Source organism: Scyliorhinus torazame, chromosome 29, assembly GCF_047496885.1.
Source record: "Scyliorhinus torazame isolate Kashiwa2021f chromosome 29, sScyTor2.1, whole genome shotgun sequence".
NCBI classification, from domain to species: Eukaryota; Metazoa; Chordata; class Chondrichthyes; order Carcharhiniformes; family Scyliorhinidae; genus Scyliorhinus; species Scyliorhinus torazame.
In genome coordinates this window covers 38364793-38389089 of record NC_092735.1, presented here as the reverse complement: position 1 = coordinate 38389089, position 24297 = coordinate 38364793, and the positions used below count along the sequence as shown (strand labels likewise).

General features: G+C 55.4%; 1 protein-coding gene across 1 annotated transcript in view; it reads right to left on the bottom strand.

Moving 5' to 3' along the window:
• Nucleotides 1-6495: 6495 nt before the first annotated feature.
• Nucleotides 6496-24297, bottom strand: part of LOC140404078 (rho GDP-dissociation inhibitor 2-like) — a 47535-nt gene continuing 29733 nt past the window's right edge. The window contains exons 4-6 of the mRNA XM_072492457.1: nucleotides 17410-17486; nucleotides 15411-15474; nucleotides 6496-7731 (exon numbers count right to left, since the gene is read on the bottom strand). Of these exons, the coding sequence (XP_072348558.1) occupies nucleotides 7532-7731; nucleotides 15411-15474; nucleotides 17410-17486 (341 nt within the window). The 3' untranslated portion in view covers nucleotides 6496-7531. The remainder of the gene's footprint in view (nucleotides 7732-15410; nucleotides 15475-17409; nucleotides 17487-24297) is intronic.

The window sequence follows — 24297 nt, the reverse complement described above, 5'->3', positions numbered from 1 at the left end:
TGTCAGTGCGTGAACCTCAGCCTATCGGGTGTCAGTGCGTGAACCTCAGCCTATCGGGTGTCAGCGCGTTAACCTCAGCCTATCGGGTGTCAGCGTGTGAACCTCAGCCTATCGGGTGTCAGCGCATGAACCTCGGCCTATCGGGTGCCAGCACGTGAACCTCAGCCTATCGGGTGCCGGGGAGTGAACCTCAGCCTATCGGGTGTCAGCGTGTGAACCTCAGCCTATCGGGTGTCAGCGTGTGCACCTCAGCCTATCGGGTGCCGGGGAGTGAACCTCAGCCTATCGGGTGTCAGCGTGTGAACCTCAGCCTATCGGGTGTCAGCGTGTGAACCTCAGCCTATCGGGAGCCAGGGAGTGAACCTCAGCCTATCGGGTGTCAGCGCGTGAACCTCAGCCTATCGGGTGCCAGCAAGTGAACCTCAGCCTATCGGGTGTCAGCGTGTGAACCTCAGCCTATCGGGTGTCAGCGCGTGAACCTCAGCCTATCGGGTGTCAGCGCGTGAACCTCAGCCTATCGGGTGTCAGCGCGTGATCCTCAGCCTATCGGGTGTCAGCGTGTGAACCTCAGCCTATCGGGTGTCAGCACGTGAACCTCGGCCTATCGGGTGTCAGCGTGTGAACCTCAGCCTATCGGGTTTCAGCACACGAACCTCAGCCTATCGGGTGTCAGCGCGTGAACCTCAGCCTATCGGGTGTCAGCGTGTGAACCTCAGCCTATCGGGTGTCAGCGTGTGAACCTCAGCCTATCGGGTGTCAGCACGCGTACCTCAGCCTATCGGGTGTCAGCGTGTGAACCTCAGCCTATCGGGAGTCAGCGTGTGATCCTCAGCCTATCGGGTGTCAGCACGCGAACCTCAGCCTATCGGGTTTCAGCGGGTGAACATCAGCCTATCGGGTGCCAGCACGCAAACCTCAGCCTATCGGGTGTCAGCGTGTGAACCTCAGCCTATCGGGTGCCGGGGAGTGAACCTCAGCCTATCGGGTGTCAGCGCGTGAACCTCAGCCTATCGGGTGTCAGCGTGTGAACATCAGCCTATCGGGTGTCAGCACGCGAACCTCAGCCTATCGGGTGTCAGCGGGTGAACATCAGCCTATCGGGTGCCAGCACGTGAACCTCAGCCTATCATGTGCCAGGGCGTGATCCTTAGTCTATCGGGTGTCAGCGCTTGAACCTCAGCCTATCGGGTGCCAGCACGCGAACCTCAGCCTATCGGGTGTCAGCGTGTGAACCTCAGCCTATCGGGTGCCGGGGAGTGAACCTCAGCCTATCGGGTGTCAGCGCGTGAACCTCAGCCTATCGGGTGTCAGCGTGTGAACCTCAGCCTATCATGTGCCAGGGCGTGATCCTTAGTCTATCGGGTGTCAGCGCTTGAACCTCAGCCTATCGGGTGTCAGCGTGTGAACCTCAGCCTATCGGGTGCCGAGGAGTGAACCTCAGCCTATCGGGTGTCAGCGTGTGAACCTCAGCCTATCGGGTGTCAGCGCGTGAACCTCAGCCTATCGGGTGTCAGTGCGTGAACCTCAGCCTATCGGGTGTCAGTGCGTGAACCTCAGCCTATCGGGTGTCAGCGCGTGAACCTCAGCCTATCGGGTGTCAGCGTGTGAACCTCAGACTATCGGGTGTCAGCGCATGAACCTCGGCCTATCGGGTGCAAGCACGTGAACCTCAGCCTATCGGGTGCCGGGGAGTGAACCTCAGCCTATCGGGTGTCAGCGTGTGAACCTCAGCCTATCGGGTGTCAGCGTGTGCACCTCAGCCTATCGGGTGCCGGGGAGTGAACCTCAGCCTATCGGGTGTCAGCGTGTGAACCTCAGCCTATCGGGTGTCAGCGTGTGAACCTCAGCCTATCGGGAGCCAGGGCGTGATCCTCAGCCTATCGGGTGTCAGCGGGTGAACATCAGCCTATCGGGTGCCAGCACGTGAACCTCAGCCTATCGTGTGCCAGGGCGTGAACCTCGGCCTATCGCAAGCCAGGGCGTGATCCTTAGTCTATCGGGTGTCAGCGCGTGAACCTCAGCCTATCGGGTGTCACCGTGTGAACCTCAGCCTATAGGGTGCCGGGGAGTGAACCTCAGCCTATCGGGTGTCAGCACGTGAACCTCAGCCTATCGGGTGCCGAGGAGTGAACCTCAGCCTATCGGGTGTCAGCGCGTGAACCTCAGCCTATCGGGTGTCAGCGCGTGAACCTCAGCCTATCGGGTGTCAGCGCGTGAACCTCAGCCTATCGGGTGTCAGCGCGTGAACCTCAGCCTATCGGGTGTCAGCGTGTGAACCTCAGCCTATCGGGTGTCAGCGCGTGAACCTTGGCCTATCGGGTGCCAGCAGGTGAACCTCAGCCTATCGGGTGCCGGGGAGTGAACCTCAGCCTATCGGGTGCCAGCGTGTGAACCTCAGCCTATCGGGTGTCAGCCTGTGAACCTCAGCCTATCGGGTGCCGGGGAGTGAACCTCAGCCTATCGGGTGTCAGCGCGTGAACCTCAGCCTATCGGGTGCCAGCAAGTGAACCTCAGCCTATCGGGTGTCAGCGTGTGAACCTCAGCCTATCGGGTGTCAGCGCGTGAACCTCAGCCTATCGGGTGTCAGCGCGTGAACCTCAGCCTATCGGGTGTCAGCAAGTGAACCTCAGCCTATCGGGTGTCAGCGTGTGAACCTCAGCCTATCGTGTGTCAGCGTGTGAACCTCAGCCTATCGGGTGTCAGCGCGTGAACCTCAGCCTATCGGGTGTCAGCGCGTGAACCTCAGCCTATCGGGTGCCAGCAAGTGAACCTCAGCCTATCGGGTGTCAGCGTGTGAACCTCAGCCTATCGGGTGTCAGCGTGTGAACCTCAGCCTATCGGGTGCCGGGGAGTGAACCTCAGCCTACCGGATGTCAGCGCGTGAATCTCAGCCTATCGGGTGTCAGCGCGTGAACCTCGGCCTATCGGGAGCCAGGGCGTCATCCTCAGCCTATCGGGTGTCAGCGTGTGAACCTCAACCTATCGGGTGTCAGCGTGTGAACCTCCGCCTATCGGGTGTCAGCGTGTGAACCTCACCCTATCGGGTGTCAGCGCGTGAACCTCAGCCTAACGGGTGTCAGCGCGTGAACCTCAGCCTATCGGGTGTCAGCGCGTGAACCTCAGCCTATCGGGTGCCAGGGCGTGAACCTCAGCCTATTGGGTGTCAGCGCGTGAACCTCGGCCTATCGGGTGTCAGCGCGTGAACCTCAGCCTATCGGGTGCCTGGATGTGGATCTCAGCCTAACGGGTGCCAGGGGGGTGATCCTCAGCCAATCGGGTGCCAGGGCGTGAACCTCAGCCTATCTGGTGCCAGGGGGTGAACCTCAGCCTATCGGGTGTCAGCGCGTGAACCTCGGCCTATCGGGTGTCAGCGCGTGGACCTCAGCCTATCGGGTGCCAGCACGTGAACCTCAGCCTATCGGGTGCCAGGGGGGTGATCCTCAGCCTATCGGGTGTCAGCGTGTGAACCTCAGCCTATCGGGTGCCAGGGCGTGAACCTCAGCCTATTGTGTGCCAGGGCGTGAACCTCACCCTATCGGGTGTCAGCACGCGAACCTCAGCCTATCGGCTGTCAGCGCGTGAACCTCAGCCTATCGGGTGCCGGGGAGTGAACCTCAGCCTATCGGGTGTCAGCGTGTGAACCTCAGCCTATCGGGTGTATGCGTGTGAACCTCAGCCTATCGGGTGTCAGCACGCGAACCTCAGCCTATCGGGTGTCAGCGGGTGAACCTCAGCCTATCGGGTGTCAGCGTGTGAACCTCAGCCTATCGGGTGCCGAGGAGTGAACCTCAGCCTATCGGGTGTCAGCACGCGAACCTCAGCCTATCGGGTGTCAGCGTGTGAACCTCAGCCTATCGGGTGCCGGGGAGTGAACCTCAGCCTATCGGGTGTCAGCGTGTGAAGATCAGCCTAGCGGGTGTCAGCATGCGAACCTCAGCCTATCGGGTGTCAGCGTGTGAACATCAGCCTATCGGGTGCCAGCACGTGAACCTCAGCCTATCGTGTGCCAGGGCGTGAACCTCGGCCTATCGCAAGCCAGGGCGTGATCCTTAGTCTATCGGGTGTCAGCGCGTGAACCTCAGCCTATCGGGTGTCAGCGTGTGAACCTCAGCCTATAGGGTGCCGGGGATTGAACCTCAGACTATCGGGTGTCAGGGGTATGATCCTCAGCCTATCGGGTGCCTGGGCGTGAACCTCAGCCTATCGTGTGCCAGGGCGTGAACCTCAGCCTATCGGGTGTCAGCGCGTGAACCTCAGCCTATCGGGTGCCTGGATGTGGATCTCAGCCTATCGGGTGCCAGGGGGGTGATCCTCAGCCTATCGGGTGCCAGGGCGTTAACCTCAGCCTATCGGGTGTCAGCGCGTGAACCTCAGCCTATCGGGTGCCTGGATGTGGATCTCAGCCTAACGGGTGCCGGGGGGTGATCCTCAGCCTATCGGGTGCCAGGGCGTGAACCTCAGCCTATCGGGTGTCAGCGTGTGAACCTCAGCCTATCGGGTGCCAGGGCGTGAACCTCAGCCTATCGGGTGCCAGGGGGTGAACCTCAGCCTATCGGGTGCCAGCGCGTGAACCTCGGCCTATCGGGTGTCAGCGCGTGGACCTCAGCCTATCGGGTGCCTGGATGTGGATCTCAGCCTATCGGGTGTCAGCGCGTGAACTCAGCCTATCGGGTGCCTGGATGTGGATCTCAGCCTATCGGGTGCCAGGGCGTGAACCTCAGCCTATCGGGTGCCAGGGGGTGAACCTCAGCCTATCGGGTGTCAGCGCGTGAACCTCAGCCTATCGGGTGCCTGGATGTCGATCTCAGCCTATCGGGTGCCAGGGCGTGAACCTCAGCCTATCGAGTGTCAGCATGTGAACCTCAGCCTATCGGGTGCCAGGGCGTGAACCTCAGCCTATCGGGTGCCAGGGGGTGAACCTCAGCCTATCGGGTGTCAGCGCGTGAACCTCGGCCTATCGGGTGTCAGCGCGTGAACCTCAGCCTATCGGGTGCCAGGGGGTGAACCTCAGCCTATCGGGTGTCAGCGCGTGAACCTCAGCCTATCGGATGCCTGGATGTGGATCTCAGCCTACCGGGTGCCAGGGCGTGAACCTCAGCCTATCGAGTGTCAGCGTGTGAACCTCAGCCTATCGGGTGCCAGGGCGTGAACCTCAGCCTATCGGGTGCCAGGGGGTGAACCTCAGCCTATCGGGTGTCAGCGCGTGAACCTCGGCCTATCGGGTGCCTGGGTGCGGACCCGGGTAGTGGGGGATCTTCAGAGTGAACCCAGGCTTTACGGGAACCAGTCCCATGTTGGAGTTGTGTTGATCTGTTCGGGCGGGAGTCTCCATTGCCCGATGCCAATTTCGTAATCGGTGATCGGGCGGAGAATCCTCTCTGACGCCGAAATCGGGGCCGGCGGCAGTTTGACTCCGGTCAGCCATGCTCAGCCCCCTCGGAAGTGGCTTAATTGCGTTGCTCGCCACGTCATTGCAGCGGTGTTGGTGCGTCATCGGCAGGCCCTCCCGCGATGCTCCGCCCCCGATGTGCCGAGATCCCGACCGTGCGGATGACGTGTGGTTGGGAACCCGGTGTGGAGGCTGCGGACTGTGCCCAGCGCCGGGGAGGCTTCGGCGAGGGCTGGGGGGACTGGTGTGGGGGGGGGGGGGGGGGCAGGGGGATCCCCCTGTGGGATCGCGGATGGCGGGGCATGTCCGCGCATGGCCGGTGCCATGTTCTACGGCGCGCCCTCTGCAGGTTGTCGCAGTGCACGGCCCGGAACCCGGCCATTCTCTGGCTGTTTCGGCGCAGGAGCCGGCAGTATCGCTTGGCGCCGCTGATCGCCCCTCACCCGTCCCGGAATCGGTGAGGGTTTGGAGCCGATTTCAGCGTCGTAAAACGCCCGGGAATTCGTCGTTTTGGCCAGCACTTGTCATGATACTCAGGTGAACATCATAGCACATACATACATACACACATACTGATGGACAGATCAACGGACCAATCAACACACAAAACACAACAGCCAATCACGGGCAAGAGCATACACAGTACAAAGCAGGGAACACGACACTTCCTGGGCACCCGAGCAGGAGAGGGCTCAGGGCACAGACCTCATTGCCAGCCACTCAGCGGTTCACCATGTGCTGAGTACCAGAGTTTAATATGTTAATAGTTCTTTGAAATAAAACTGCGTCGTACCATTCGCAACCGTGTTGGTTCGTCTGTGTCTCAGAGCACCCAACACTTCAGCACTTAGCCGCTGAAACGGAAAATCCGGCACAGAGTTCTTCCTTTGTGAATAAATCACCGCTGTGACTCAACGCCGTCTCTCCGTGTTGCCTCACACCACAACAGAGGAATGGCAGCTTCAACCTCTCCGCAGGAAATCCCTCGTCACGTGGACCCCAGTCCAGTGAATCTCCTCTGACCCATCTCGAAAACATAGAAATAGAAAGATGCAAACGGCCAAGCAAACCTGACTATTAAAGCAATTAAAAGCAAGAGATGAAGCGGGAGTTATCTAATTTACTGTGGAAAAAAGACATTAGATCAGATAAACAGAGAGTAAATCCATCTTAAAATAACCCAACTTCAGTAATGTTGCTGACGAAGGATGTTGGTAATTTACAAGGTAAGAGAGAAATCAGCAAACAGCCCGAGACACCGCGGGAAATAGAGTTCAGAGATCGTTACTACTTTATTAAATTGTCACAGATGTTGATGGGTGGAGGCAGAGAGGGTGGGGGAGCGGCATGGCAGGGAGGGGGGCTTGTTGGTTACTTATTTAGTTATGATGCGATCTTCTGTTTGCTCTCTTTCTGGTCTTGGTTTTGATTGTTTTGATGATTATTTATAAATGCCTCAATAAAAATGTTTCTTAAACAATACCGGAGGTTGATGGGTCTCGGCACAATCCCATCATCGAATTCTCGATTGCACAAGCTGAGCTTTGTATGTTTCTCAGATCACTTCACTGAATAAGGTCCAGGAACATAAGGGAGCGAGAGAGCGAGAGCAAAGAGAAAGGAGAGAGAAAGAGGACGAATGAAGTGAGAGAGAATGAAAGGGAAGGCTACAAGATAGACAGAGGGAGAGAGAGACAACAAATGTGAGGAGAGAGAAAAGGCGGAGACACGACAGGGAGAGAGGCAGGAGATAGAATGGGAGAGGAGGGAGAAAGAGGAGACGGATAGAGGGGCAAGGATAAGAAGAAAGAGAGAAGGTAGAGAGGAGGTAAAGACCAACGTTGCACCCAACAGCGTCAGTCTTTGTTTCCACCATCTGATCCCTGACTGGTGGGCTGGGCTGGGCTGGGCTGGGCTGGGTTGGGTTGGGCTGGGCTGGGTTGGGCTGAGCTGGGTTGGGCTGGGCTGAGCTGGGTTGGGCTGGGTTGGGCTGGGCTGGGCTGGGCTGAGCTGGGCTGGGCTGGGCTGGGCTGGGCTGGGCAAGGCTGGGCTGAGCTGAGGGAGCTTTGCAGATAGCGAGGGTGGATTTATTTGGGTGTTGCAGTCGGCACTCGAAGTAACATTCTTTCTCTCTCGTACAGTTCATTCCTTCCATTCCTTCTTAAGGCTCAGGAGCCAGTCCCAGGTCAGGTGATCGCTCTTGTCATCGTCTGTGAAGTTAGATTTCATGCTGTAGGTGCCTCGCGCCATCAGCCCCTTCGGGGTCTCCTCGGACGTGGACACAAACTCGTATTCCTCAGCGCGTGGCCCGTAGCTGCCCACCATACACACAATCTTATCCACTGTGAGAGAGAGGAGAAAGGGTCAAATTGCATTTTGATAGCGCCTATATTGTCTCGCATTCAATTTATACACAGCAAGATCCCACAGACAGCAAACAAATAATCACTTGATAATCAGGTTGAGTGATGTTGCTTCCAGGAGGAATATTGATCCAGGAGACTGGGGAGATCCCCCTTGGTCTTCTGCAAATCACAACATTAGAATCTTTTTACATCCACCTGAGAGGGTACAGAGATCCGTGGTTGTACATAAAATGGCACCGCCCTCAGTGCTGACCCTCTGACAGTGCGGCACTCCCTCAGTGCTGACCATCTGACAGTGCAGCACTCCCTCAGTACTGACCCTCTGACTGTGCGGCGCTCCCTCAGTACTGACCCTCTGACAGTGCGGCACTCCCTCAGTACTGACCCTCTGACAGTGCAGCACTCCCTCAGTACTGACCCTCTGACAGTGCGGCGCTCCCTCAGTACTGACCCTCTGACAGTGCGGCACTCCCTCAGTACTGACTCTCTGACAGTGCAGCACTCTCTCAGTACTGACTCTCTGACAGTGCGGCACTCCCTCAGTACTGACCCTCTGACAGTGCGGCACTCCCTCAGTACTGACCCTCTGACAGTGCGGCACGCCCTCAGTACTGACCCTCTGACAGTGCGGCACTCCCTCAGTACTGACCCTCTGACAATGCAGCACTCCCTCAGTACTGACCCTCTGACAGTGTAGCACTCCCTCAGTACTGACCCTCTGACAGTGCAGCACTCCCTCAGTACTGACCCTCTGACAGTGCAGCACTCCCTCAGTACTGACCCTCTGACAGTGCGGCGCTCCCTCAGTACTGACCCTCTGACAATGCAGCACTCCCTCAGTACTGACCCTCTGACAGTGCGGCATACCCTCAGTACTGACCCACTGACAGTGCAGCACTCCCTCAGTACTGACCCTCTGACAGTGCAGCACTCCCTCAGTACTGACCCTCTGACAGTGCAGCACTCCCTCAGTACTGACCCTCTGACAGTGCAGCACTCCCTCAGTACTGACCCTCTGACAGTGCGGCATTCCCTCAGTACTGACCCTCTGACAGTGCAGCACTCCCTCAGTACTGACCCTCTGACAGAGCAGCACTCCCTCAGTACTGACCCTCTGACAGTGCGGCACTCCCTCAGTACTGACCCTCTGACAGTGCAGCACTCCCTCAGTACTGACCCTTTGATGTGCAATGTTTTTTAACTATAGGATCTAGGTACATAGACAGAGTAAATGGTTGAAGCTGGGAACTGTCTCGGTGCTTGTTTTGAGCAGGGTTCTGTCCAACACTGAACTGACTCCCGTGTGGGGGTCTTGTGTTGTGTTAGGTCACAGTCTGGTTGGTGCTGGGCACTCTCCCCTGTTAACACTAACCCGGTCAGACCAATCAACCACGTTAATTTTTTTTTAGAAATATTTCTCTTCAAATTTTTACATATTTTCAACAAACCCCCCCCCTTACAGAAAAAAGAAAAACAGAGAACACATAAATAACCATCTCACAACTACATCACGAATTCCCCCAATATACAAACCCCCCCATTAAGCAATAATAAACACAGTAGAAAACACAAAGTACACCCCCCCTTCTTCCTCCCCCCCCCCCCCCCCCCCACCCCACCCGCTCTGGGTTGCTGCTGCTGCTGTCCACCTCCTAACGCCCCGCTAGAAAGTTTAGGAACGGTTGCCACCGCCTAAAGAACCCTTGTACCGACCCTCTCAAGGCAAATTTTACCCTATCCAATTTAATGAACCCTGCCATGTCGCTGATCCAGGCATCCACGCTCGGGGGTCTCGCATCCTTCCACTGTAGCAGAATCCTCCGCCGGGCTACCAGGGACGCAAAGGCCAGAATACCGTTCCCTTTCGCCTCCTGCACTCCCGGCTCGTCTGATACCCCAAATAGTGCTAACCCCCAACTCGGCTTAACCTGGGTGTTCACCACCTTAGACACCGTCCTCCCAATACCCCTCCAGAACCCATCCAGCGCCGGGCACGCCCAGAACATATGGGTATGATTTGCTGGGCTCCCCGAGCACCTCCCACACCTGTCTTCCACCCCAAAGAACCTGCTCAGCCTCGCCCTTTGTCATATGCGCTCTGTGAAGAACCTTAAACTGTATCAGGCTAAGCCTGGCGCAAGAGGAGGAAGAATTAACCCTACCCAGGGCGTCCGCCCACACACCCTCGTCTATCTCCTCCCCAAGCTCCTCCTCCCATTTACCCTTTAGCTCCTCCACCGAGGTCTCCTCCTCCTCCTGCATCTCCTGGTAGATCGCCGAGACCCTGCCCTCTCCAACCCACACCCCCGAGAGCACCCTATCCTGGATCCTGAGTGCTGGAAGCAGCGGGAACTCCCTCACCTGCCGTCTTACAAACGCCCTTACCTGCGTGTACCTGAAGGCATTTCTGGAGGGGAAGCCCAAACTTTTCCTCCAGCGCCCCTAAGCTCGCAAACGTCCCATCTAAAAACAGGTCTCCCATTCTTCTAATTCCTGCCCTGTACAAGCTCAGGAACCCTCCATCCATTCTCCCCGGGACGAACCAATGGTTCTCTCGGATCGGGGACCAAACCGAAGTCTCTACCTCACCCCTGTGACGCCTCCACTGCCCCCAAATTTTCAAAGTCGTCGCCACCACCGGACCCGTGGTGTACCTAGTCGGCGGGAGCGGCAGCTGTGCTGTCACCAGCGTTCCCAGACTCATGCCCACACAGGATGCCACCTCCAGCCTCTTCCATGCCGCCCCCTCACCCTCCATTACCCACTTGCATATCATTACCACGTTGGCAGCCCAGTAGTACCCACACAGATTAGGTAACGCTAACCCTCCTCTGTCCCTACTCCGCTCCAGAAACACCCTTCTCACCCTCGGGGTCTTTTTCGCCCACACGAATCCCATGATGCTCCTACTGACCCGCTCAAAAAAGGCCTTTGGGATCAGGATGGGGAGGCACTGGAATATAAAAAGGAACCTCGGGAGCACCGTCATCTTCACCGACTGTACCCTACCCGCCAGGGAGAGTGGCAGCATATCCCACCTTTTAAACTCCTCCTCCATCTGCTCCACCAGCCTCGTCAAGTTGAGCTTGTGTAGGGCCCCCCAGCTCCTGGCCACCTGGATCCCCAGGTGCCGAAAACTCCTTTCTGCCCTCTTCAGTGGAAGCTCGTCTATCCCCCTTCCCTGGTCCCCTGGGTGTACCACGAAGAGCTCACTCTTCCCCACGTTGAGCTTATACCCGGAAAAGTCCCCAAACTTCCTGAGGATCCGCATCACCTCCGGCATCCCCCCCACTGGGTCCGCCACATACAGGAACAGGCCATCGGCATACAACGAAACCCGGCGTTCCTCCCCCCCCCCCCCCCCCCCCCGGACCAGCCCCCTCCAGTTCCTGGACTCCCTTAGAGCCATACCCAAAGGCTCAATTGCCAATGCAAATAGCAAGGGGGATAGGGGGCACCCCTGCCTCGTCCCCCGGTACAGCCGAAAGTATTCCGACCTCCTCCGATTCGTGGCCACACTCGCCACCGGGACTTCGTAAAGTAGCCTAACCCAACTAATGAACCCCTCCCCGAACCTAAACCTCCTCAACACTTCCCAGAGGTACCCCCACTCCACCCTATCAAAGGTCTTCTCCGCATCCATCACCACCACTATCTCCGCCTCCCCCTCCACTGTAGGCATCATGATTACGTTAAGGAGCCTCCGCACATTGGTATTCAGCTGCCTTCCCTTAACAAAACCCATCTGGTCCTCGTGAATCACCCCCGGGACACAGTCCTCAATTCTGGTAGCCAACACCTTCTCTAACAGCTTCGCGTCCACGTTGAGGAGAGAGATTGGCCTATACGACCCACACTGTAATGGGTCCTTTTCCCGTTTCAAGATCAGCGAGATCAGCGCCCTGGACATCGCAGGGGGTAGGGCCCCCCCTCCCTCACCTCATTGAAAGTCCTCACTAATAGAGGGCCCAGCAGGTCCATGTACTTCCGGTAAAATTCCACCGGGAACCCATCTGGCCCCGGTGCCTTCCCCGCCTGCATACTCCCCAGCCCCTTAGTCAGCTCCTCCAGCCCTACCGGTGCCCCAAGCCCAGCCACCTGCTCCTCCTCCACCCTCGGGAACCTCAGCCGATCCAGAAATCGACGCATCTCCCCTCTCCTCCGTCGGGGGCTCAGACCTATACAGCCCCTCATAAAAGTCTCTAAATACCCCATTTATTCCCATCACACTCCGCACCGTGTTCCCCCCTTTATCCCTAACTCCCCCAATCTCCCTCACTGCCTCCCGCTTCCGAAGCTGGTGTGCCAACATCCATCTAGCCTTCTCCCCGTCCTCATACACCGCCCCTTACGCTTTCCCCCACTGCACCTCTGCCTTCTTGGTGGTCAACAGGTCGAATTCGGCCTGGAGGTTCCGTTGCTCTTTGAGTAGTCCCTCCTCGGGGACCTCTGCATACATCCTATCCACCCTTAAAATCTCCCCCACCAATCTCTCCCTCTCTCTCCTCTCCTTCTCCTTGTGGGCCCTAGTGGAGATTAGCTCTCCCCTAATCATCGCCATCAGTGCCTCCCAGACCACCCTCACCTGCACCTCCCCATTATCGTTAGCCTCTAGATAGCTTTCAATGCACCCCCGGATCAGCCCGCTCACCTCCTCATCCGCCAACAAGCCCACATCCAGGCGCCACAGCGGGCGCTGGTCCCTCTCCTCCCCTAGCTCCAGCTCCACCCAATGCGGGGCATGGTCGAGATGGCTATGGCCGAATACTCTGTGCCCACCAACCTCGGAATTAGTGCCCTGCTCATAACGAAGAAGTCTATCCGGGAGTAGGCTTTACGGACGTGGGAAAAGAAAGAAAATTCCCTGGCCCCCGGCCTGACAAACCTCCATGGGTCCACTCCTCCCATCTGGTCCATAAACCCCCTCAGCACCTTGGCCGCCGCCGGCCTCTTACCCGTCCTGGACCTGGAGTGGTCCAATGCTGGATCCAGTACCGTGTTGAAGTCCCCCCCCCCCCTCCCCCCCATTATCAAGCTCCCTGCCTCCAGGTCCGGAATCCGGCCCAACATGCGCCGCATAAATCCGGCATCGTCCCAATTCGGGGCATATACATTCACTAATACCACCCACACCCCCTGCAGCTGACCGCTCACCATCACGTACCTACCTCCATTGTCTGCCACAATGTCCAGCACCTCAAACGACACCCGCTTTCCCACCAAAATCGCCACCCCTCGATTCTTTGCGTCCAACCCCGAGTGGAAAACCTGCCCTACCCACCCCTTTCTCAGCCTGACCTGATCTGCCACCCTCAAATACGTCTTCCCGCACCCGCACCTCCCCCCCCTGCCGATTAGCCATCCCCTTTTCTAGGCCAGCCACGTGCCCGCGCCTCCCGCACCCTCCAGTCCCCCCAGCGGCAGACCCCCGCCCCGCCTCTCTCTCCGAGCTCCAGCTCACCTTTGACCAATGCAGCAGCAACACAGCTCCCCCCCCACCCTCCTCCCCCCGTCCCAAGCTAGGTCCCCCCCTAGCTGCATTGCTCCCCCCATAGCACTCCCGTAAGTCAGCTGACTCCTGCTGACCCCGGCCACTCCATCGACCCCCCTGTGTGGTAGTCTCCCCACTCCCCCCTCCTGTCCATCAGCGGGTGCTCCTCTCCAACACCGCCCTTCCCCCCGGCCCTGCCCCCTTCCTTCCCTAGCACGGGAAAAAGCCCACGCTTTCCATCAGACCAGCCCCGCCTCACTGGCGCATCTCCCTTTTGTGGCCTAATCCCAGCTCCCCCACCCCAGGCCTCCCATCTCCCCTCCCCCCCCAACGGGGCCCCGTCCTTCCAACCACCGACGCCTACACTCTCACAAAACCCCCCCTTCGAACCAATTCACCCTACCCCACCCAGCACCCAAGGAAACAATACAGAAAAGAACATTCCCCAAAGCACAGTAACCACAGTAGCCCCCCCCCGCGACCTCCCCTCACAACCGACCCTCAGTCCGTGTCCAACTTTTCGGCCTGAATAAAGGTCCACGCCTCCTCTGGCGTCTCAAAGTAATGGTGCCGGTCCTTAAACGTGACCCACAATCACGCCGGCTGCAGCATCCCGAATTTCACCCCCTTCTGATGCAGAACCGCCTTAGCCCGATTGTACCCGGCCCTCTTCTTGGCCACCTCCGCGCTCCAGTCCTGGTATATACGGACCTCTGCATACTCCCACCTGCTGCTCCGCTCCTTTTTTGCCCATCTTAGGACACACTCCCTGTCCACCAAGCGGTGGAACCGCACCAATACCGCCCGCGGCGGCTCGTTAGATTTGGGCCTCCCCGCCAGGAATCGGTGAGCCCCATCCAGCTCCAGGGGCCTCGGGAAGGCACACGCACCCATCAACGTGTTCAGCATCGTGACCACGTATGCTCCAGCATCCGACCCCTCCACTCCCTCCGGGAGACCCAGAATCCGCAGATTCTTCCTCCTCGACCGATTCTCCATGTCCTCGAACTTCTCCTGCCATTTCTTATGCAGCGCCTCGTGCGCCTCCACCTTCACCGCCAGGCCCAATATCCCGTCCTCATTCTCCGAGGCCTTCTGCCGCACCTCCCGGATCGCCGCCCCTTGGGCCTTCTGGGTCTTAACCAGCTTGTCAATCGAAGCCTTCATCGGCTCCAGCAGCTCTGCTTTCAATTCCGTGAAGCAGCGCTTGAGAAACTCCTGCTGCCCTTGTGCCCACGCTGCCTGGTCTCCACCCGCCGCCATCTTGGCTTTCCTCCCTCGCACCTTTCACTGTACCAGAATAATTTTTTTCACCGCTCCACTCCTGGTCCAATCCATTCAGTGCCGGGGAAATCGTACTGTCACCTTCCCACATTGGGAACCGTCGAACAAATGCCGCTGGGGCCCCTCAAAAGAGCCCAAAAGTCCGTTTCTGGCGGGAGCTGCCGAACGTGCGACTTAGCTCAGCATAGCCGCAACCGGAAGCCTTCAACCACATTAATGTAATAAGATGGCCAAAGGCTATGTGTCCAACTGGGGTCCGTTTTAACTCGGGTTCCGTGAATTCCAAACGACTGCTCCGCTGATGTAATTCTGAGTTTAAAAATTCTTGAGGGAGTGGAAACCATGCAGGTTCAAATCCTACTGACTGCGTTCGTCCTTCTGGGCGGCACGGTAGCACAGTGGTTAGCACTGTGGCTTCAGAGCGCCAGGGTCCCAGGTTCGATTCCCGGCTTGGGTCACTATCTGTGCGGAGTCTGCACTTTCTCCCCGTGTCTGAGTGGGTTTCCTCCGGGTGCTCCGGTTTCCTCCCACAAGTCCCGAAAGACGTGCTTGTTAGGTGAATTGGACATTCTGAATTCTCCCTCTGTGACCCGAACAGGCGCCGGAATGTGACGACGAGGGGATTTTCACAGTAACTTCATCGCAGTGTTAATGTAAGCCTACTTGTGACAATAATAAAGATTATTATTATAATGAGCACAGTAACATAGCCACACACAGTGGAACAGGTTTATTAACCGGCTCCCAGTAATAACACCAGATAAAGACTGTTACAGATATCACTCAGTGACGTTAGTGGGAATAAATATTAATTGTGACTGAGCGCAGTCACAGACCGTGATGGCGAACTGCAATATGTCTCATTCCTCGCTCGGCTCACCTTTTATCCCCTTCCTGTAGGTGGTTGCGACATATTTCAATCCTGAAACTATTTCTTTATTCACCTAGAAAAGGAAAAGATTTTAGTTCTCACTGAAGTCCGTAAAAATATTCATGGAATAAAACAAGACTCAGAAACTCTGCTGAGTCCTGGAGAGTGAATTCAACTCGGACATTATTTATTCCAGTTTCTTTTCCATTTTATCAATTGAGTAAAGCTCTCTCTACACAGTCCCCATCAAACACTCCCAGGACAGGTACAGCACGAGGTTAGATACAGAGTAAAGCTCCCTCTACACTGTCCCCATCAAACACTCCCAGGACAGGTACCGCACGGGGTTAGATACAGAGTAAAACTCTCTCTACACTGTCCCCATCAAACACACCCAGGACAGGTACAGCACGGGGTTAGATACAGAGTAAAACTCTCTCTACACTGTCCCCATCAAACACTCCCAGGACAGGTACAGCATGGGGTTAGATACAGAGTAAAGCTCCCTCTACACTGTCCCCATCAAACACTCCCAGGACAGGTACAGCACGGGGTTAGATACAGAGTAAAACTCTCTCTACACTGTCCCCATCAAACAGTTTGAAATAAAATCAGGTTGAAGACTGAACATTGACCATCTGCAGGGATTGGCTGGACTCGGAGGGTAGAGTTTCGTCCTCTCTTGTCTTCGGGAATAGTTGAGAAAAGGTCCGCAGTCAATAGAGGACTGGAATATAAAGACAAAGCTGCAGCTTTACAAAACCCTGGTTAGGCCCCACTTGGAGTCACCGTGAGCAGTTCTGGGCACCACACCTTAGGAAGGAGATTTTGGCCTTGGAGGGAGAGCAAGGTAGGTTTACAAGAATGATACCTGGACTAAAGGGGTTAAGTTATGAGGAGAGATTACACAATTTAGGCCTGTTTCTGCTAGAATTTATAAGGTTAGGGGTGATCAGATCGAAGTATTTAAGATACTAACAAGGAAAGACAGGGTAGGTAAAGATAAACTATTCCCACTGGTTGGAGATTCTAAAACTCGGGGGCACAGTCTAAACATTAGGGCCAGATCGTTCAGGAGAGATGTTGGGAAGAACTTCTTCACTCAAAGGTGGTAGCGTTTTGGAATTCTCTCCCACACACACAGCAGCTGAAGCTTAAACAGTTTATTTTAAATCTGAGATAGATTTTTGTTGGGCAAAGATATTAAGGGATATGGGGCCAAGGCAGGTGTGTGGCGTTAGGTCACAGATTAGCCATGATCTCATTAAATGGTGGGACAGGCTTGAGGGGCTGAATGGCCCACTCCTGTTCCTATGTTCCTAGAAGATTAAGATGTGATCTGTACACGATTAAAGGGTGATCTAATCAAGGTGTGTCCAATAACAAAGGATTTGAATTTGTCATGATATGCAGACATGCAGATAATGATATACAGACAGGCACAGACAGGCAGCTAATGAACACAGAGAACAGGACATGACCAATGAGCAGGCAGGACACTCAGGGGTGATATCTCACTATCAAAGGCACGAGGCGCTCACTCTCCGCCTCTTTCCACTGATGAACATCTACAGAGTGAGTCAGGGTGTATGTACAGTATCACACCTCCAGCACGTGGCGAAGAGCTAGTCTGGTTCAGTCAGGCACAGTAACCACACTGAGGTTAGCAGAGAGTCGAACTCAAAGAGAACTGTGCTAACTATGCTACTGGTTCAATAAATCAGATTGAACTAACTTCAAGGTCTGCAGTAACTTTTGGTTAAAGCGGCATCCAGTTGCAGCCTGTGTTATCCCAGAGTACATAACATGACAGAAATGATGTGGAAAGAGCTCAACCGAGCTCCAATAAAATTACAGAGCTCGCTCGAGTGGCTGAATAGCCTCTTCCTGGCTTCAGGATAGGCTGGGATTGGAGGAGAGACGCATGGCTTTGAGGGGAGCTGAGTCTGCGGTGAGTGACACAAACCAATCAATGCCAAATAAGGAAATGAAAGAATGTGAGACTGACTTTGAAGTGTATTTTCACTTTGTAGCACACGCCTTCCTTCAACACAAACTTTGTGTTCTTCAAAGCCACGAGGTCACCTGTTGAATACAGAATAATGTGTCACTGCCAGGAACAGCTGAGAACCATCAGCAAGAAACTGCATTAGTATGGCGCCTTTCACAACATTACAACAACATAAAGAGCGTTAAGGTCAATGAAGTACTTTTGAAATCCAGTTGTAGTCATAATGTAGGAAACATGGCAGGAAATTTATGTACAGCAAGTTCCCACAGGCAACACTGTCATAATGACCAGTTCATCTGTTTTAGTGACATTATCTGGGATAAATATGTGCGGGTTGTCAGGAGAGGGCTTCACTGCTCTCCTTGGAAATAGTGGCCATGCGATCTTTCTCCTCGACCTGAGAGATCAAATGGAGTCTGAGTTTAACACCTCATCTAAAAACTAGGACTTCAAACAGTGCGGCACTCCCTCAGTACTGACCCTCTGACAGTGCAGCACTCCCTCAGTACTGACCCTCTGACAGTGCAGCACTCCCTCAGTACTGACTCTCTGACTTTTTGCACTTTTTGCTTTACCGCTTATCTTAGTGTCGTCTGCAAACTTGGACACATTGCCCTTGGTCCCCAACTCCAAATCATCTATGTAAATTGTGAACAGTTGTGGGCCCAACACTGATCCCTGAGGGACACCACTAGCTACTGATTGCCAACCAGAGAACACCCATTAATCCCCACTCTTTGCTTTCTATTAATTAACCAATCCTCTATCCATGCTACTACTTTCCCCTTAATGCCATGCATCTTTATCTTATGCAGCAACCTTTTGTGTGGCACCTTGTCAAAGGCTTTCTGGAAATCCAGATATACCACATCCATTGGCTCCCCGTTATCTACCGCACTGTTAATGTCCTCAAAAAATTCCACTAAATTAGTTAGGCACGACCTGCCCTTTATGAAGCCATGCTGCGTCTGCCCAATGGGACAATTTCCATCCAGATGCCTCGCTATTTGTTCCTTGATGATAGATTCCAGCATCTTCCCTACTACCGAAGTTAAGCTCAATGGCCTATAATTACCCGCTTTCTGCCTACCTCCTCTTTTAAACAGTGGTGTCACGTTTGCTAATTTCCAATCCGCCAGGACCACCCCAGAGACTAGTGAATTTTGGTAAATTATCACTAGTGCATTTGCAATTACCCTAGCCATCTCTTTTAGCACTCTGGGATGCATTCCATCAGGTCCAGGAGACTTGTCTACCTTTAGCCCCATTAGCTTGCCCATCACTACCTCCTTGGTGATAACAATCCTCTCAAGGTCCTCACCTGTCATAGACTCATTTCCATCAGTCACTGGCATGTTATTTGTGTCTTCCACTGTGAAGACCGACCCAAAAAACCTGTTCAGTTCCTCAGCCATTTCCTCATCTCCCATTATTAAATCTCCCCTCTCATCCTCTAAAGGACAAATATTTACCTTAGCCACTCTTTTTTGTTTTATGTATTTGTAGAAACTTTTACTATCTGTTTTTATATTCTGAGCAAGTTTACTCTCATAATCTATCTTACTCTTCTTTATAGCTTTTTTAGTGGCTTTCTGATGCCCCCTAAAGATTTCCCAGTCCTCTAGTCTCCCACTGATCTTTGCTACTTTGTATGCTATTTCCTTCAATTTGATACTCTCCCTTATTTCCTTAGATAGCCACGGTCGATTTCCCCTCTTTTTCCCAGTACTCCCTCAGTACTGACCCTCTGACAGTGCAGCACTCCCTCAGTACTGATCCTCTGACAGTGCAGCACTCCCTCAGTACTGACTCTCTGACAGTGTCGCACCCCCTCAGTACTGACCCTCTGACAGTGCAGCACTCCCTCAGTACTGACCCTCTGACAGTGCGGCACTCCCTCAGTACTGACCCTCTGACAGTGCAGCACTCCCTCAGTACTGACCCTCTGACAGTGCGGCACTCCCTCAGTACTGACCCTCTGACAGTGCGGCACTCCCTCAGTACTGACCCTCTGACAGTGCGGCACTCCCTCAGTACTGACCCTCTGACAGTGCGGCACTCCCTCAGTACTGACCCTCTGACAGTGCGGCACTCCCTCAGTACTGACCCTCTGACAGTGCAGCCGTCCCTCAGTACTGACCCTCTGACAGTGCGGCACTCCCTCAGTACTGACCCTCTGACAGTGCGGCACTCCCTCAGTACTGACCCTCTGGCTCTGCACCGAGAGTGTCAACCTAGATTATTTGCTCAAATATCTGTGCAGTGGAGGGCCACAGGGTAATCTGTGCAGCAATGCTGAGGCTCGGCTGAGTAAATACGGGAGGTAGCATTTGAATAAGGAGTTAGAGATGTCTGGATGCTGATTGGCTCGATAAAGACGCAATGATTTGCTGATAGAGGCTATGAATTGTGCTGTTACTGGCAGGTCAACACAAGAAAACCCATTAAAACTGCGAGTTCAGTCCTGGCATTTTGTCAGGTGTCAGCGTCTACGATCTTATCAGCCGGTCACCAGCACCCACACAGAGCCAAGCTTCCTGAGAGAGTCTTTCCGTCGCTGGCAGAATGTCCACGTTCTCAGGCCCACATTTAACAATCTCCTGCACATTTCAACGTGTTTAACTTCTGTTGAAAAGCTACAGCAAACGCAGGATTAAAATAAAACGTGTTTTTAAAAACAGACACATTATTCCGCCCTGGTTTATCTCGGCTGGTTTAAGTTTGCCGCCAATTTATGAATTTGATTTATCACAAGAGGATTAAGGTTTTGTGCTGAATGAAACCCAATCTTGGGTCCTCAGCCTGGTTGCTGAGGTGGTTGTGCGTTTGCCTGAATGACACGTTTCATTGGCTGGATTGGAAGATATTGCTGATTGGTCTCTTCCCCTGACAATCCATCGTGGCGGCTAGTCCTGCTCGAAGGTTATTTTTTTGCATTAGCCTCAAACAGCTCAGACGTCGATGGTTTGTGTTGAGATGGAGGGCTAGGTTCCGCGCGGGTGGTATCCCCTGCCACTCCGGCAGCGCGCCCTCGCCCGCGGATTCCCCCGCGGCGTGGGGGTGCCCACAATGGGAAACCCCATTGGCTGGCTGCCGGCAGGGAGGATCCCGCTGAAGGCGGGCTGGGGGGTGGGTGTGGGGGGCGCCGCACCAGGAAACGGGCACGGTGAGCGGACGACCCCGGCCCCAATCTGAACGACCTTTCAGCCAAGGAATTGCTTTTTTCTGTCGGCTGTGTGAGCACCGTGGTGAACTGGGAAACACCAAAGCCAAATGTACACAGCAAGATCCCACTAACTGCCACAATATTAGGACCTGATCGGTCATTATTTTAGTGGAGTCGATGAGTGACAAATATGGGGCAGGATGCCAGAGAGAGTCCCCTTCCTCTCAAACATTTCAATTCCCCTGCGAGACCAAAGGGGCTTCGATTAAACAGCTCACCACAAAGGCAGCACTTCTGACAGTGCGGCGCTCCCTCAGTACTGACCCTCTGACAGTGCAGCACTCCCTCAGTACTGACCCTCTGACAGTGCGGCGCTCCCTCAGTACTGACCCTTTAACAGTGCGGCACTCCCTCAGTACTGACCCTCTGACAGTGCAGCACTCCCTCAGTACTGACCCTCTGACAGTGCGGCGCTCCCTCAGTACTGACCCTTTAACAGTGCGGCACTCCCTCAGTACTGACCCTCTGACAGTGCAGCACTCCCTCAGTACTGACCCTCTGACAGTGCGGCGCTCCCTCAGTACTGACCCTTTAACAGTGCGGCACTCCCTCAGTACTGACCCTCTGACAGTGCAGCACTCCCTCAGTACTGACCCTCTGACAGTGCGGCGCTCCCTCAGTACTGACCCTTTAACAGTGCGGCACTCCCTCAGTACTGACCCTCTGACAGTGCAGCACTCCCTCAGTACTGACCCTCTGACAGTGCAGCACTCCCTCAGTACTGACCCTCTGACAGTGCGGCGCTCCCTCAGTACTGACCCTTTAACAGTGCGGAACTCCCTCAGTACTGACCCTCTGACAGTGCGGCGCTCCCTCAGTACTGACCCTTTAACAGTGCGGCACTCCCTCAGTACTGACCCTCTGACAGTGCAGCACTCCCTCAGTACTGACCCTCTGACAGTGCAACACTCCCTCAGTACTGTCCCTCTGACAGTGCGGCACTCCCTCAGTACTGACCCTCTGACAGTGCGGCACTCCCTCAGTACTGACCCTCTGACAGTGCGGCACTCCCTCAGTACTAACCCTCTGACAGTGCGGCACACCCTGAGTACTGACCCTCTGACAGTGCGGCACTCCCTGAGTACTGACCCTCTGACGGTGCAGCGCTCCCTCAGTACTGATCCTCTGACAGTGCAGCACACCCTCAGTACTGACCCTCTGACAGTGCGACACTCCCTCAGTACTGCTCTCTGACAGCGCGGTGCTCTCTCAGTACTGACCTTCTGTCAGTGCAGCACTCCCTCAGTACTGACCCTCTGACAGTGCGGCACTCCCTCAGTACTGACCCTCTGACAGTGCAGCACTCCCTCAGTACTGACCCTCTGACAGTGCAGCACTCCCTCAGTACTGACCCTCTGACAGTTCAGCACTCCCTCAGTACTGACCCTCTGACAGTGCGGCACTCCCTCAGTACAGACCCTCTGACGGTGCAGCACTCCCTCAGTACTGACCCTCTGACAGTGCGGCACTCCCTCAGTACTGACTCTCTGACAGTGCGGCGCTCCCTCAGTACTGACCCTCTGACACTGCGGCACTCCCTCAGTACTGACCCTCTTACAGTGCTGCACTCCCTCAGTACTGACCCTCTGACAGTGCAGCACTCCCTCAGTACTGACCCTCTGACAGTGCAGCACTCCCTCAGTACTGACCCTCTGACAGTGCGACACTCCCTCAGTACTGCTCTCTGACAGCGCGGTGCTCTCTCAGTACTGACCTTCTGTCAGTGCAGCACTCCCTCAGTACTGACCCTCTGACAGTGCGGCGCTCCCTCAGTACTGACCCTCTGACAGTGCAGCACTCCCTCAGTACTGACCGTCTGACAGTGCGGCACTCCCTCAGTACTGACCCTCTGACAGTACGGCACTCCCTCAGCACTGGCCCTCTGACAGTGCGGCTCACCCTCAGTGCTCACCCTCTGACAGTGCAGCACTCCCTCAATACTGACCCTCTGACAGTGCAGCACTACCTCAGTACTGACCCTCTGACAGTGCAACACTCCCTCAGAACAGACCCTCTGACAGTGCAGCGCTCCCTCAGTACTGACATTCTGACAGTGCGGCACTCCATCAGTACTGACCATCTGACAGTGCGGCACTCCCTCAGTACTGACACTCTGACAGTGCGGCTCTCCCTCAGTACTGACCCTCTGACAGTGCAGCACTCCCTCAGTACCGTCCCTCTGACAGTACGGCACTCCCTCAGTACTGACCCTCTGACAGTGCGGCACTCCCTCAGTACTGACCCTCTGACAGTGCGGCACTCCCTCAGTACTGACCCTCTGACAGTGCGGCACTCCCTCAGTACTGACCCTCTGATAGTGCAGCACTCCCTCAGTATTGACCCTCTGACAGTGCAACACTCCCTCAGTACTGACCCTGTGGCAGTGCGGCACTCCCTCAGTACTGACCCTCTGACAGTGCAGCACTCCCTCAGTACTGACTCTCTGACAGTGCCGCACTCCCTCAGTACTGACCCTCTGACAGTGCAGCACTCCCTCAGTACTAACCCTCTGACAGTGCAACACACCCTCAGTACTGACCCTCTGACAGTGCAGCACTCCCTCAGTACTGACCCTCTGACAGTGCGGCACTCCCTCAGTACTGACCCTCTGACAGTGCGGCACTCCCTCAGTACTGACCCTCTGACAGTGCAGCACTCCCTCAGTACTGAACCTCTGACAGTGCGGCGCTCCCTCAGTACTGACCCTCTGACAGTGCGGCGCTCCCTCAGTACTGACCCTCTGACAGTGCAGCACCACATCAGTACTGACCCTCTGACAGTGCAGCACTCCCTCAGTACTGAACCTCTGACAGTGCGGCACTCCCTCAGTACTGACCCTCTGACAGTGCAGCACTCCCTCAGTACTGACCCTCTGACAGTGCGGCACTCCCTCAGTACTGACCATCTGACAGTGCAGCTCTCCCTCAGTACTGACCCTCTGACAGTGCGGCGCTCCCTCAGTACTGACCCTCTGACAGTGCGGCGCTCCCTCAGTACTGACCCTCTGACAGTGCAGCACTCCCTCAGTACTGACCGTCTGACAGTGCGGCACTCCCTCAGTACTGACTCTCTGACAGTGCGGCGCTCCCTCAGTACTGACCCTCTGACACTGCGACACTCCCTCAGTACTGACCCTCTTACAGTGCTGCACTCCCTCAGTACTGACCCTCTGACAGTGCAGCACTGCCTCAGTACTGACCCTCTGACAGTGCAGCACTCCCTCAGTACTGACCCTCTGAGAGTTCGACACTCCCACAGTACTGCTCTCTGACAGCGCGGTGCTCTCTCAGTACTGACCTTCTGACAGTGCAGCACTCCCTCAGTACTGACCCTCTGACAGTGCGGCACTCCCTCAGTACTGACCCTCTGACAGTGCAGCACTCCATTAGTACTGACCCTCTGACAGTGCGGCACTCCCTCAGTACTGACCCTCTGACAGTGCAGCATTCCCTCAGTACTGCTCGCTAACAGTGCAGCGCTCTCTCAGTACTGACCCTCTGACAGTGCGGCACTCCCTCAGTACTGACCCTCTGACAGTGCGGCATTCCTTCAGTACTGACCCTCTGACAGTGCAGCACTCCCTCAGTACTGACATTCTGACAGTGCGGCACTCCCTCAGTACTGACCGTCTGACAGTGCGGCACTCCCTCAGTACTGAC